Source organism: Sycon ciliatum, chromosome 4 (genome assembly GCF_964019385.1).
Source record: "Sycon ciliatum chromosome 4, ocSycCili1.1, whole genome shotgun sequence".
Classification (NCBI taxonomy): Eukaryota; Metazoa; Porifera; class Calcarea; order Leucosolenida; family Sycettidae; genus Sycon; species Sycon ciliatum.
In genome coordinates, this window is record NC_088646.1 from 10,454,875 (window position 1) to 10,471,079 (window position 16,205).

General features: G+C 47.5%; 1 protein-coding gene across 1 annotated transcript; it reads right to left on the reverse strand.

Moving 5' to 3' along the window:
* Window positions 1–623: 623 nt before the first annotated feature.
* Window positions 624–13,614, reverse strand: LOC135814410 (protein Smaug homolog 2-like). Its single transcript, XM_065327529.1, has 11 exons — window positions 13,041–13,614; window positions 12,258–12,911; window positions 10,503–10,612; window positions 9,971–10,057; window positions 8,273–8,795; window positions 6,526–6,611; window positions 5,187–5,296; window positions 4,553–4,940; window positions 4,081–4,165; window positions 3,056–3,346; window positions 624–2,224 (listed from the first exon to the last, which is right to left on the reverse strand). The coding sequence occupies exons 1-11, from the start codon at window positions 13,279–13,281 to the stop codon at window positions 2,199–2,201; spliced, it is 2,601 nt and encodes an 866-aa protein (XP_065183601.1). The 5' UTR covers window positions 13,282–13,614; the 3' UTR covers window positions 624–2,198.
* Between the last annotated feature and the right edge of the window lie 2,591 nt (window positions 13,615–16,205).

Here is a 16,205-nt window from a genome sequence, read left to right on the forward strand (position 1 = left end):
AGTAATAAGTTATACCAAGAGTACTCTTGGTTATACCAAGAGTACTCTTGGTTATACCGGTACCAATAACGTATGTAAATAATCAAGAGTCCATAGTCAATGTACTGTAAACAGTGTAAACCCGGAAACCTGTGCAATCCTGAGGCCTTCGCGGTTTTCGCGACTGGTGTAAGATCGCAAAAGTAAGCCAGTGTGAAACGTAAAACGGTAGTAAAGAAACTGAGGAACTTGACTCCCTGCTTGACTCCAATCGCGAAAATATCCTGGTGCAAATGATTGTGTACAGTATGTGCTCGCGAAACACGAACTAAAACAGGCGCAAATGTTCCGACTCTTCTTGTAATGTGACTAATGTCAATATTGGGATAGTACCAGGGAGTCATCAAAATACTAGACAAGCGTGTCAACCGTGTCCCTGGTACATACTATGCCCACAGCGCCAGATAACTGAGCCTGATGGCAGCAGACACAGCTAAGCCACCGGTGCACCATAAATGCACCAACTGAACAACAACCTGTGGCCCATACACATACACCCATATGCACACAAACACACACAAACACATACGCACCCACACACACAAACACACACAAACACCCACACAGCAGAGCAACCAGAAGCATACGTGTTTTCATTTTGATATAGCGTAGGTGACCCAGGTTGTGAGCAAAGCAACAGAGATGAACAAGACTTCATGGTAGATATACCATACAAAAAAAACTCCCTAGCCAGAGGGATGGCAGTCCATCCAAAGACATCACAGATATCCAGACAGTGCCACAGACACAGACAATAGAAAAAAAGGTAAATCTGAAGAAGTCAATATAACGGATACGTACGTGCACAACAAGCAGCAGGTTTTGAATTCTTACTACAAATCGGATTCTACCATGGCCAAATGGGAGCACCAGCTCTTCTTTACATAGATATAAAAAGAAAAGAAAAAGGAGGGGGGGGAGGGAGTGAAATCATACGTCACGGAGATATCACAAATAAGCTAGGAATGACAGAGCAAGTGGTGGCAATATAAGCGCACAGCGTCATGTGTTTGCAATCTGAGACCATACATATTCACACACACGCGCACGCACACACACACTCACACGCGCACACACACTCATAAAATATTAGCAGCAGAAGTAGGAGCACCAGCAGCACTGCACGCAGTAACTGAACGAGAGAGTGAGCAGCTCCCAGAGCGCCACAACAGGGTTTACATCGGATATAGGCTAGACAAAACATGCAACAATAATAGAACAATGTCAATGGTGTGTGGTGACAAATATAGGACTTCAAAGCACAATGACTGAGTGATGCTCAGCAGTTGCCATCACGATTGCATGTAAAATGAAAACAACACGACAAGCAAATCACCGAAAAAGACAGCAACATCTGAATTATAGAGAGGATGCATGAGTTTAAGTTACAGCCAGGGGAGAGCATGGATGGAAATCGAGTGAAGAGTGATCATGAGAGGGTGGGTACTGGGTGTACTACTGCATGAGATGGCTGTGACAGTGGCAACAAGAGCACAGCTAAAGTAGCCAGAACAACGCCTGAAAGAGCAACACCAAACATCGTCCACGATGCAGACAGCAGAAAAGGCCAGCTCTTCAAAGAAAACAGTGATGGATGTGTGACCGAGACAGAGAGATCGAGGCAGAGAGTGGAGAAACAGACGGGGGGGGGGGGGGGGAGAGAGAGAGAGAGAGAGAGAGAGAGAGAGAGAGAGAGAGAGGGCAGGCGGGTTGAAAGCAGGGATCAATTTGGCACAGGTTCAAGCAGCATGTCACCAAGGCACAGCATGTTGCACAGCACATTACGATACACAAGTCTAAGAACGCAAACAAACCGCCTACGCTTACTTCACTACTGGCTACGTGTGTTGTATAGTACGATAGCTACTGATGAATCCAAGGTGATGATCACCATGCGTAGAACAGCTACATATACCATCGTCACAACAGGAAGGGAGACAAAGGGAGCTCGGCCCAGCCGAGTGTGGAGTGTGGGCTGAGACACAGACTATACACATATTACCAAATGTTTGTTTCCGGGTTAGCGCAATATATAGAACAGACTTGGATGACAGCTGGCTTGATGGGGTGTAAGCTATGGCGGCAGTGGCAAAGAAGAACGCTCTAGCCAGAGAGACAGAAAAACCTGGAGGTGACGTACTAAAGTTTACGGGTTAACACTAACGCTGATCTCGATCACTCTTTTCTGCACGGGATTAACAGAACATTGGACAAAGACCAATGCAAACACACAAACAGCAGCAAAGCAGCAAGCAAGCAAACACGACAGTGCTTGGTCAGTTACATGTGGAAGTAGGGAGTGGTCCTTAATCACTCACTCAATGTTTACTACAGTTGCGCTCACTGAATTCTGACTCAAAGTGCAAAGCTGGCGCCCTGGACACGTCCCGATTACATCATGGTATTTTTTACATGCGTACGTCCAGCCACATTCGCGCCACTTCCAGGACGACAATGGCGTGCGAACTGACGCCGCCAGATGTACACTCTGGGTCGGATTTCACCGAGCGCAACTGTACATCTGCAGCAACCCTCATGGTCGTTGCCGTCCACCCACCTGTAAAATGGATACGGCTTGAAAATGCTACGTGGCACTGACCGATAGAACAAGAACAATTGAAATTTATCGAAAGAGTAGCAGCTGCAGTACGCAATTGTTGGATACTCAGCGTATCAACATGCTGATACTAATTCCAACAAAAGGGGCGAGCACGGAGTCCATTCGAAGTGGCTCCCGAAACTGATGAGCATGCTGGCAGCGGAGTTCTCTTTCAAACACTAACATCGAGTCAGGCACAGTGTATTGGTCTACAAGCAAGACTGAGAAACAAGAGTCACCACAAGGATCAGGTCCTGCCGCTGGAAAGTGGGTGGACCTTTCCGACCGTGCAGCAACCCAGTGAATTGGGAACTCGTGGCCTGGCACAAGGGTAACATGGATGTAGCAAAAGGGATTTTGGTGACACGGCATCAAGAGACGAACAAAAGGTAACAAAACAGCAGTATTGTTGCTTACCGTCGAGAGCATGATCGGTCATGGCTTTACACAGATGTTCCATGTACTTGTCCTGGGCAGTTGGGAATGACACGCCATTCACACTGCCGTGCCCAGCAGAGGACATTGCAGCAGCTGCTGACATATCAAAGCCAGTGGCGGCGGCAGCGACGGCGCCTTCCAGAGCCGCAGATCCAGGATGCGGTAGAATGCTAGCACCGTTAGTCATGCGAACTGGAATATTGCCAGCCGAAGCTGCAGCTGCAGCGGCGGCGGCAGCAGCAGCAGCTGCTGCTATACCACTGTTAGGACCTGTAACAGCACAACAGCAAGCAAAGAACATGTACACACTATCTAGAACAAGGCTCGTGAGACTTCTTTACACACTTCATTCTGCGGCCATTCGCCCGGAATCGAAGAGGGGTAGCCACTGGTAATGAGATGTGAAGCAATACAATGGACTTAGATCTAGAGGACACTTAGCTGCAAATCGTGTTTGCGAATAGAAATTGATACCAGCGACAGCGGCAACAGCAACACTGCTACTACCACCATCGCCACCAGTTCTAGCACCCAGCCAAGGAGCGCTCAGAGGTATGAGGATACAACAACAAGATCAGCCGTATGCACTTCAAGTACAAGTACATGTGCACATAAATAATACAAACAATACTATTAAGAGGATGAAAAAAGGGTTTTACTCCGAGTTTCACGCACTAAGCGATCATCAGAAAAGAAGGCCTTTCGGCTCTCTTGGACAGCCCGGAACCTCTCTGCTTTTGTACCCATAAATAAATCAGGTTCGGCCTCATTTTTTTCTGCGCTGATTAGTTCACAAAGGATAAAATAGTTCTGACTGCAGATTGAGTATCCATAAAAAAGTAAATTAGACGGTGGGATCAATTTACAATGATGTCTATTACAATACGAATCTAAGCTGCATCAAAAGAACACAACAGCTCAAAGAAAATACCTCCACAACATGAGGTGTGTGCACACGCGACGATCTGACACAGAGGGTGAGTAGAGATGGAGAGAATACTCACCAGACACTGTGTGTGGCTGTGTATCTGCATCCGGAGGAAGAAGATTGGAATAGTCAGATGGAGTGGCCCAAACCTCAGCACGGTCCTAATGACAGCAAGACACACACACATAGGACTTGAATCAAGAGGACGGACAACACATATAAACCAAAGTCACACCCCTATTACAATGTAGACGTCTCAAAAATCCAGAGCTCGCGGAAGGGAAGAGAGAGAGAGAGAGAAAGAGAGAGAGAGTGCTGTTCGTTGGAAATACCAGTCAGAATATTCCGATTGTACAACATTGCAGCGTCATGATGCTCGATGGCTGGTCGTTCAGAGGAGGAGGAGGAGGGTTAAAGTGCTTACATGATCATTAGGAAACAAAAGTCCGGAATTTCTAGATGCTCCTTTAGGAAAAATCAGATAGCATTGCCCCCCCCCCCCCCCCCCCCCATGGACAGAGAGGAATACCAGCAATTGAGTAACTTACATTGTCTGGCATAAGAACAGGAGGCATTCCCTGGGAACGCCGGCCAGACCCTGGTGCCCCAAACGGGTTCGCGAGCTGTGCAGGCGGTGGCCCTACGCTGGGAGGCATCTGTTGCATGGCAACAGGTGGTGGTGGCGGCGGCACTTGCATACCGGCATGCGGTGGCGGCGGCTGTGGCACTGTGCTGTTGCGAGCATTCTGCCGCTCGTAGCCCCGACGCCGGTGAGACGCATTCTGGATAGCCGCCGCTGAAGCAATGACCGCCGCTGCAGCAGCTGTGGGCGTTGACGGTGGCGGTAGGTTCCTGGGTAGTGGCTGGGCTGAGGCAGCCAAGGGTAGTCCTGGATGATATCCAGGCACGCCGGGCACATTGGGTAGCCAGTTGGAACTACACGTCAAAGAACAGAAGCAGTAGCAACAACAAGATAGACCAGAGGCACTCATCAGGATTTGATTTAAGAACAGCGCTAGTTGAAGCTGGAGCCATTTGAATGAAAGGGCAAATTCTGCCAGACGTCAGCACAACGCTCACATTTCACTCAAGTACGAGCAGGTTCCACATGTGCAAGCTCACGTGGAAAAGGAGACACTAACAAGTCAACGGTCACCAAGAAAAAGAGGGCCAACCACTCACGTGCGCATGAAGCGCTGATCATGAAGGTTCTTGCGTTGTGCAATCCGAGTGGCAGCATTGCACTTCTGCCTGACGGTGAAGAGGAGACGCCGATGATCAGCTGTGAAAGCCTGTGGTACAGAAAAGAAGTGAGATAGCAATAAATCCAAGTGGCACACATAGCAACAATGGCATCCCGCTGCCCAAAGAAAGCACAGAGAAACAGCAGCACAGCACTGCCAAGATTAAAAGTCACACCTTTTTACGCTGAACTTAAAGGCCGAATAAAGAAGTGCGACTTACAATCAAGCATGGCTTGCTACACAAGCGAATAGTAGTAAATCAAAAATATGCCGTATGCGATACCGAATACAGTACATGTGTATATTGAAGCAATGTGGCTAAGACATGATGATAGGGGTGTGGCATATAGTCAAGAGCGCCTTAACCCTTTACTACCGACCTGCAGACTTTGGATCATAATTATATGATCGATTACTAAAACCTTCGTAACTCCATCGCTTCTAGTGCAAATTCAACAACCGAAGGGTCTACGTGGTAGCGGAAACTCCAAGCTGTCCAATGCAACAATCATCGAAGAGTTACGATGTCGGACTCCAGAGATATCGCGCAGTATTCTTATCTCGGCAAATTCAATTTTTTGATCGATCTCTTCGCCATTTTTGGGGGAAATCCCATTTCACGTGCTCTTCGAGGGACTGAAAACATGATAATGACGTAGTCGACTGAAGTTTGAATGATCTTGAAAAAAATTGAGCGTTCTGCAAAGAAAAAGAGTGAATGGCGTTGGTGGGACGAATTTGCTTGCATGTCACGCTTGGAGCCGACTTTGCTGTGTTACCGTGCCTGATTTGTGGTGGCTGGATAATGGAGCTTGGTATCCTGGCATCGTTCTCGCCAAGAGCTTTCCAACGAGCCCTAGATTGTGGAAGTCAAGCGAAGAAGACTAAAGTTATGACCTGGTGAATTTGAAAATTGTGCTGAAATTTGTAATTCTGTAGCAGGCGGTAATCCGGTAATAAAGGGTTAAAATCGGGGAAATATGGAATACAGCATGCAAGAATACATATGACGTCCAGCAGAACTCATTGACATCTTTCCCCGGAAAGCAGTCACAAGGCGAAGGCCTCTGGGGAATCCATGAACAGAAGCAGAAATGCATGACATGATATTGCTATGTGCTAGCACCTCACCCAAGATACGATTCAATGCAGCATTGCCTGGCTAGGCACTACTGGGTCACAAAAAGATATAAAAAATAGACGCCTGAAACTTGAAAGGCAACGGACTCTGCGTCAAAGTACCAGCTACACGAGCGGCCTAGTGAGATGGCACATACCTCATGAGTCATTGCCCTGTCCACTATGGACAAGAATGCAGTGCACATGTCCTCATCTGCAGCACAGTCGCACAGCTGCTGGCAGGCTAAAGGCAAAGAACAAAGGGCAAAAAACTGGTTGGATAGTGCGCACCGGAACAGATGCAAGCAACAGAGAAAAGTCCCAGAAAATACTACCGGTACCTACCATGTTTGCATAAGAATAGCACCTCACTTGGCCTCAGCACAGATGAGTTATCAAAATCCAGGCTAAGTTATGTTCAATCTACAGTTGTGGCAAGTGAAATCCGACACTTGACAAAAGGGACTGCACCATGCAGTCTGCAGCCCTGCATACGTACAGTACATGTGTTACATACAACTTTATCTGTCTGATGACAAAACTCGTACTCATCACAGTCAAGGTTCAAAAGGTGCTGGCAAAAATGAATGGGGATTGGATGTCAATATTCCTTATGTGTACCATATTTGTGACCTGTGTGTATCTACGCTGTGACCTTTCGATCTGTTTGGGATGCATACGGCTCTATAGTACAAATTAGGTGCAATGCATTACATCATTGATGTCCATTTGTGGCGCTGTCCCCTATGGCAAGTGTCTGATTTCACTTGCCACAACTAGACTGTACATCGCACGACCCGCAACACAAATCTGAAGGAGGTAGCATATACTCTGATTTCAGAAATTTTAGATGCTCAGAAATTGTAGGTACAGAGAAGCAGTTCCCTATTGGATGTGCGTTAGTGTTTGTTTGGTGTATTGAAATTCTAGGTATAAAACAGACACACGAAAAGTACCGACAATAAAAGTACACCGAAAATTACAGAACACAGAACTTGAAAAATATGGTCGCTGAGGATAATCTTGAGATTTTCTAATCAACTCTGCCTACCGAGCGTGCGCATACACACACACACACACACACACACACACACACACACACACACACACACACACATAACATTACTACCACATCATGTACGTCCGCTCGTCGCAAGAGAAGCACAGGAAGTGCATGCAAATCAGAAATTGCACCGAAACTGGCAGTGGGTGATTTTCTCTATACCAAATACCATCTTGAAAGGATAGCTGACAAGATCTAAAAGAGACAGATAGAGATTTTTGCCACGAAACAGCCCCCAATCCATATGCCAGAAACTGGCGAAGCCATGAATCGACTACCTTGAACTCCATCCTGACTTAAACCATCCGGAGCACAGTACTGTCGGGCGCCGAAGAACGGACCGCCGAAGAACGGCCAGGCTAGAATTTCACCAATTCGAACGGTCTAGGCAGGATTATTGCAGGCAAGAATGGAAAGCGTAATGTACACTCAGACATATAACTCTGCATAAATGTACATGTAAGACTGTACCATCGAATAAGAACGAAACTGCTGTGTTCGCTAAAATAAGAACGGGCTAGGCTAGAACCCTGACCCCCAATTCTTCGGCGCCTGACAGTACTGTACATCGAGACATAACTAGAGTTCTCTTTAAACCAACAAGCCTCGGCAAGCGAGTACTTGCAGCCCAAAGCCAGTGAACATACCGGCAGCCTCAAGACATGATAACGAATGACATACTGGGCAGTGGAGCAGAACTAGACCACCTTCAAAATTGTGCCAAGCAGACAGCCTTCCGACAGGTTGGCATGCACGCACACACATGCATAAAAACATGCACATATGCACACACTTCCTTGCACACTTCCATGCACACACACACACACACACACACGTCCTACCTTTTACAACAACCTCAAGGGTCAATACCGGCAGTTCGTCTTGTTCCATGCCATCCGCAGGCGATGGCGACGGAGCAACATCACTACCCTGTTGGCTGCTAGAGCTGTTCGAACTTCCCACCGAACTGACAGATGAGATGGAGTTCTTCGCCGGTGCTCTGGAGCCATTGTCGCCTTGCTCAAAGACATCAGCACAAGCTGCTGCAGCACTGCCATCACTCTCCTGGCGTTCAACACCGGGCCACTGAGCACTGGCATTGGAGGAGGAAGAGTCGAACACTGGCGACGTGCGCGAACCTCCACTATCTAAGCCATTGCTAGCACCATGCAGCGGCGGTGCACCCACTGGCGGCTGCAGCTGAGCTGGCAAAGAGACACAGGAGGCAGCGTCCGGAGGCAGAGAGGACTCGGGCGAGGACGCAGACGACACCGCATGGGCTGGACTGTACGGCTTCATGGGCGAGTTAATGAGCTGCTTCAGGTCAGTGATGACATTTATCAGCCTACTTGGATTCTCCACATCCTAACAAGTGTAAAAAAAATAGTATCATCAGAACAGAAGCAGAAATTGACCAGCATCAGTATACTGCTAAAGAAACGAAAGGCACAGAACAAAAGAACCTGCACTACAGGAATTACCGCAAACTGGCCTTTAGAGAATATTTGGAGACGGCCACGAAACCGGGAAATGCCCAAATCGCACCCTTATTGCGCAGCCGTCGCAACTGGCTGATCTCAGAAGTCGAGCTTGGCTCAACTTTGCGATTTGGACCTCTTTTACAGTAAATGAAGTACGCTAGGCAAGTGTTGCTGGTAGACTTGTAAGAATGTACCCAGGTAACCGAGTGCCAAATAGTCGTACACCCCTGCAGTGCACTTTGAGGCACATAAGCCAGGCGACGTTGCATCACTGACTTCTTCCGTGAATGGTGTGTCGTGAGTTCGGATTGCACTTCTGCATCGCATCGTGCATTGCAAAAAAAAGAGAGCATCTGTTAATCCAGCTTTAGGCCCCATGCCATGTTTCAGAACGCAACGGTACAGGCACTCAAACGTTCGTAAGTCAGTCAATTCTTCACAGAATTCTGTACTATCGAAGTACCGTAAAAGCCCCTGTATACGCCCACTCAAAATTACACCCACCCTCTGTGTACACGCCCAGCCAGGGGAAGTCATCATTTTTGTTTCAAAATAGCGCCCATGCCCATGTATACGCCCAGGTATGCCAGAAACACCAGTACATGCACAGGTACTGATACCCAATACTTACTGCTATCCCTATTCCAAGTATACGCCCGGTTCCAAAATAACGCCCCGTACCCTTGTATACGCCCAGGAAATCGAGGCTGCTGTTCTATACGCCCGGGGCCTAAACACGGGCTTTTACGGTATCTGGGAAGGGGTCGCAGCGAAACCCGGCCCCTATAGCAGCCATTGCGGGCAGATCTGAATGACACAGATCGTGACTGGTGCAAGGCAACCGCCCAATCCACGTAGCTGACAAAGCAGTGTGAATCGCCTCCCAATGCACTTTGGCCACCCAGATGCACATGCAGAGATTACTCTCAGACTTATTACTATTATTAACTTTTATTTTACTAGGGTGTTTCCCACAGACCTATGGTCTTCTTACGGGAGCCCCTAGGAAGGTTAAGCATGAGCGAATAAATGAGCGGCAGTCTGTACAAGCGCACTTACCCTGGCCATATGAATAAGTGTTTCTCGTCGCGTCCGTAGCCTCTGAAGGCTGACCAAGATTTTGTGACGAGCTCCAGTCGTCACACCCTGCGGATGAACAGAAAATAATACACATCACACACACACATACACACACACACACACACTCACGTCAAGTTGAGTTTGGACTGATAGTGTCTATTGCCAAGGAGGCTGGAGGCAGTATAGATCAAAAATTCATCTCTAAAATGTCTTCAAAAACGGCAGGTATATTCGATTACAAAGCCAGTCTCAGTTATAAAGCCATGGCTTTATAAATGAGATAACATCTGAACTATGTTTTGTAAAAATGAAGAAACGAGAACTATACTAACAAACTTCCAGCCCAGCAGAAAGGGTAAACAAGTGGATTTAGATTGAAATTTCTGTGTGGACGACTTTTATGTAGTGACTAGTCGGTATACATCTAAAATAGATAGGGAAGCAGCGGTGTTTCGAATATAAGGCCATAGCGTTAAAGGCACGGATATACAGTAACAATTAGAAACCATACCCTCCTCGTGAGAGTTTCATCAGATAGGTTGAGCATTTCTTCGTAACTCATCTCTGCAAACAAGTCCTGGTACTTGTGGAGACGAAGGCCCTTAAGCCAATGCGGTACTTCTACACATAGAACAGACGGCGGATACACAGGAAGCAAAGACAGATGCATTCTAAAGAAAAGCTGAGGTTCTCAGGTATAGACACCAGGGAACTAAACAGTTTTCGATCCTTCCTCCTCTGCACACATCAGGGAGTAGTATATTCCTGGGAGAAGACAAGCAAAGCATGCCCCTGTGCTCTATGAACACAATTAATAGTAAGGACTGGTAGGGCTGCGAAATGTGCAGAGCCTACACCAGTCAACACACGACACATATTCGTACAGTACAACACTGACCAATGGCAATGATCTTGGGCATAAGCGTCATGTAAGTTACAGGGCTGAGCACTTCCTTGTGACTATGAATGGGTGTACACAAGCACGCAGATGGTAGTCCACCCCCACCAAGACTATTTTACAACCCCTAGAGTGGAGCACAACATAGTTCGGTTGGAGCAGCAGACACGCATGGCCTGATCTAATTGGCAACCCGTAATACCAAGTACATATCTACAGCTACTGTAGCAAGATTGATGTACCCACACCCACAAGGCTGGCAACAGCATAACAAGACCTGCTTACACTGTACAGTGGAGATTGGATATAATGACACTCCTTTGGTAGAGAACACAATGTCACTACTGTATATTCAATCTGTTGATTTGTCACTACAGTCCATTTTAAAAACATAGACGCATGGCAAGTTTGAAATATTTCAAATTTGGCTGGAGCTTTTTGAGAATTCTTTTCGGAATATTGCTCAGGTCCTTCCCCCAATTACTTTCATATACTTAGATTTTTAAGAGATCGGATAGCAAACGCTAAGTTTCGAAATTTTTATGCACAAAGTGATCACAGATTTTATGTGGTACAGGCGCTGGCCTAACGTTTTTTGAAAGCATGCGTCTATATTTTTGAAACACACTGTATGTAAACCCAATCTTCACATATCCAATATGTATCAAAAATGCATGTGCACAATTCATATGGATTTCAGATGGGCATGTTATAGTTCAAGCCAAAATTAACACTGCAGCATGTACAATCAGTCGTGTACATTGTACTTCCGCTTTGCAGTGTACTGGCACTTGCACATGACACAGCCACGTTTCATGAATGCCAGTCCCACAGCCATGCTTCATGCATGCCAGTCTGCCTAATGCAAGCTAATACAAGCGGAATTGGGAATTGTACAGAATAGTTGTTATACATGATCAGATGTGTGCACATTTTCATTCAAAGGCATATTAGTACATGTACCTTCACTGGTCACACAATGCTGTATCATTGGGAACATCAGGGACTGAATAGGTCCTTGCTGTGGGGCATCCTCTGTTGAAATGCTTCTGCTAGGGGCCAAACTACAGAGATGATCTGATTCTCCATTCACAAAGTGAGCACATCCCGTCGAAATGAACATCTTTCTGCTTTTTTTCCGCCGCCAAGACCATTTAATCACCCAGTCTCCCAGATTCCATCGAAAAAGTGCATGCATGCCTTGCCAACTCTAGTAGTTGCATCTCCAATAGTACGGGGCACGACTACTTTTTTACCAGGATGCAACTGTAAAGTCACTGCTGTGCCCACCATGTTTGTATATAAAACACCCAGTGAACCTTCTAAGAAGTTCTTCAAAGTACAATACAAACACTGTGCCTACATTACCTTTCATGCCGGGACGGGGTTCTGGAAATTGATTGTCGTTCCCGGCAGACCTCGGACCCGGACGTACAGGCATAGGTAGCGATTGCGAGCGGCTCATATTCCGCTCCATGCTGTCATCAATGTGCTGTATTTCTCCTGCCACCTGCATGGATGACGAACGGATCGGTACTCGGCCATCCACATGCGGAACGTTGAGCAGCTGATGAGAGGGGGAATAGCGGGTGCTACCCGGCAAAGGTGGTGCTGGAGGTGGAGCAACATACTGGTCCATGTTTTGATGCCAGGTGCGATGCAGATGTCCTTGCGCCACAGGCATATAGTGATTGGGGACTGCATTGGGCTGGGGAACAGGACCAGCAAGTGCCATCCCATTGTAATTGGTGGCCGGAATGCTATTTTCAATTTTCTCTCGCCAATGGACTAAGTTGTCACGCTGGTCCTGAGGTACAGCTGGATGCACCATGACTAGTGAAAGCAACTGCATGGCATTGTTGCGATGCAGTCCAGTCTTGACTACTGACTGCATCACTGAATCCAATAGAACTGCATATTGATCCACTGCAGCAATGTTTCCTGGCCTTAGAACAGGAAGGCGAGTCAACAGTGCGCTTATGGCAAGTTCCCTGCTGACAGCTTGAAGGCTGGATATGTAGTCTACGAAATTAAAAAAAATAGTGAAAAAGAAGGAAAGCAATAGATCGAGTTCATCCAAATAATAAAATACTTATACTGCAATGACGTACGCACAACCGAAAGAAACTGAAAAGCAACACGAAGACTCACCTGGATCATTCCCTTCTGTTTCCAGGGTAATGAAAGATGGGTCAGGGGGTTGTTGTCCTTGTATCCGCTTCTCCAAAACATTCAACGAGAACCGTGCTTCAGCCATTGATAGTTTGCAGAACAAGGTATAGAGTAGAATGAGTTGCTCGCTCTGCGAGAATTCACTAAACCACGAGCCAATCTTCTGGAACTTTTCGGAAAACGCCGGGACGCTTCCACGGTTAGATAACGTATTGGCCATTGAAGCTAACAAGGTCTACCACACCACTTTCAGGGAGCACTGATCATTTTTTTTATGAGACACCAGTAAACTTCTCTCGCTTCACCTGCTCCGACATATCATGAAGCACCGTCTGGCAAAACTAAGCGAATCATCTCTCAGCGCGAGAGCCTTTATAATTATTATCACTGTAGATCAGCTCACGCAGTCAAAAACCTCAGAACAGACATCAAGCAGAGCACGACTCGAGTCGGAGAAAGGAAAATCCTGCAAGGTACCACGACTTGACTCGATCGCGACGGCTACAACCCACTTACATCAGAATCTACAATCTTGACCACTCACTGACATGGACTGCAGCGTACTGAAGACAGTGAAGTGCACAAATGAAACGAGTAGCATAATCAACATGGAAACACCATGCACAATCGTCCATGGCATGCGGCTGGAGCAGGGAGTACTAAAAACCCGGTGTTTTAGTACTCCCTGGGGTGTAGTGCAAGTGTAGCCGGCAAGCCTACGACTCGAGAAGGACGTCGACGCTGTACCGCTCGTGACGGCACAGCGACACAGTTAGTGCCATAGCTAAGTCTAGGCATAGGCATAGGCTACAAAATAATTGTAGGCATAGACTTATCACTCAGAAGTCAGAGTGCAGAGTCTATGATCTGATGACGTGAATCAAGAGGAAAACGAAGAATACTGTCGACAGTAGAAGAAAAATAATACTAATAGGTTGTAACAATTACATGGAAAAATGTGGGCACAACTATTACTTGCCACAAGTCTGTGTACTCGCGCTCGTTCGTAGAGTGCATGCAGACAAGACTCTCTGCCTGGGCCTTGGGCCGTGCTGCAGATCGTCTCCCTAATCGTAGGCCCAGCCCGTAATGCCAGAAGTGTAGATCTACTAGTATTAAATGAGTAATAATTATTTTAGTAGTTTTATTCCAAGCAATCATGTGACGTGGCTGGGACAGCCAATAACCACTTTGTGTGGCGATTACAGGGTCACCTTCCTAAGGGTGTGCAGGGTCAAGTAAGTTTTATAGCCAACCACGGCCTCCTCATCTCCATGCTGCTAACGGGGAGATCACTACTGGATATGACTGACACCAAGCTGGCAGCATTCTGCAACTGGCAGTGCGGCTGAGACAATAGAGAGGTTAAGATGCACGTTATTTCTGACCAGACAGGCACAGTGGGTTGGTCAAAGACCATGATTGAGATACGAGAGGTACTAGGTACCTGGTTCAAGTCCTGCCTGGGAGCGTTTTTTCCAGCCTTGCTGCAACCCACAGTCAACTGAGAGGTACCTGGTTCAAGTCCTGCCTGAGAGCGGTTTTTCCAGCCGTGCTGCAACCCACAGTCAACTGGGAACTTGTGGCCAGGCACAAAGGGTACAGGGGTACATGGATGCAGATAAAGGGGTTATGAGACGTATCCACTCACCCCCACTGTTAGTCTCTGCATCTGCTGCTAGGGCTTACAGGGTATTAGTGGCCGGCGTGGGTTCCCTTCGGGAACGGACACAATATTTACTTTTATTTCTGACGTAACGCGCGAAAGTTCAGCTCACGCGTCGAAAAACACGCGAGTGACCTGCAGCTCACGTCGAAATTTGGAGTTTTACGCCAAATTTGACGTGAAATTGCGTCACGTCAGAAGTAACGTGCGTCTTAACCTCCCTAATGTCTTTGTCAGTAGTACTACTAGTAGGATCAAACTGCTTTGAAGCAGTCTCTCAGCAGTCTCTCTGTCAGCGGTGCTGTTTACGGTGTGCTTTGCTTCCTTGCGACTGTCCGTGCTCATATAGCAGTGGACAATGAACAGGCAAGCGCCCTGCAGGACACCGCACACCGTGAACGCATAGTGCAGCATGGCAGAACTGCTACCCATCGCCTGCAAGCCCACCAGTCAAGTCGGTGCTATGATCACGTTCAGCCATAGTGATCGAAGGAAGAGCGACCAGCGCATGCATGCGATGTGTCGTCCTTTCGGTGAGATATTGGCTCCCTGTTGACATGGTAGGAGTTACGCTGGCGACGCTCTCTAGGAAGCTGACCTAAATGTCTCAGGAAGCCAGCTGTCACATCTCGAATTTCGTTGTGGTGAATACTGGGGTAGTACCATACCCACCCGCCGGGCAGCTCAGGGGTGTACGGGGGGGGGGGGGGGGGGGGGGAGGTCGAGGGGTGCGGACGACCCCCCCCCCCCCCCAGATTATCGTCTTGCACTTCATGGGCATACGCATAGAGTACCGATATGTCGTGATATCAACGCGCCGCACGGTTACATGCATGCCGATGTAACCCCCCTCTGAAGAGCTGTGCGTACATCCCTGCAGCTCAAGGCATTACATGGGCGATGGTGAACTGGCTCCCACAAGAGCAGGTAGACGGCATGTGTGGTAGTCTCCAGTTGTAACGGAGATGCGAACCATCCCGGAACTCCGCGAGAGCAAGAGCAAAGCCATGGCGTTTCAGGGGCCGGCATGTCAACCACCCTAAGGTGACCTTCTCAGTTGCAAGCTCGACTGTGTGTGTGTGTGTGTGTGCGTGCTTAAAACAATAAAAATTACAAATAAAAATTACAAAATCAACGATCACTCAGCTCGTGCTCAGCTCAGTGAAGAGCTGCACGTACGTGAGCGTATAAGGCCGCATGTTTTTATTTCTGTTTCTCGTCACCCGCGCGCATACGATTCAGGAGTCTTTAAAAAAAACTGTGCTGCACTGTGGGGACCAGTACAGTCAGTCATGCACATGTGCAAGGCCCTGCATGGCCTGGCCTGCGCGACACATGATGCGAGGTCGCTGCATGCAGTTTTTGTTGCACAATCTACAAAATAAATTGTAGCTGCTCGTGCACAGAAGCTCCTACCACGTACTAGCCTGAGCAGCTACTACTGGAGTACTAGCTTTGGATGCTATTTTACACGGTGT

What these genes read in the sequence shown, in the direction of transcription:
- LOC135814410 (XM_065327529.1), bottom strand. Translation starts at nt 13,281, where the DNA reads ATGGCCAATACGTTATCTAACCGTGGAAGCGTCCCGGCGTTTTCCGAA. An exon ending in ACAGGGCAATGACTCATGAG is followed by an intron (nt 5,297 to 6,525) that starts GTATGTGCCATC and finishes TCTGTACCACAG; the next exon opens with GCTTTCACAGCTGATCATCG. An exon ending in GACCGATCATGCTCTCGACG is followed by an intron (nt 2,225 to 3,055) that starts GTAAGCAACAAT and finishes AATCCCGTGCAG; the next exon opens with AAAAGAGTGATCGAGATCAG.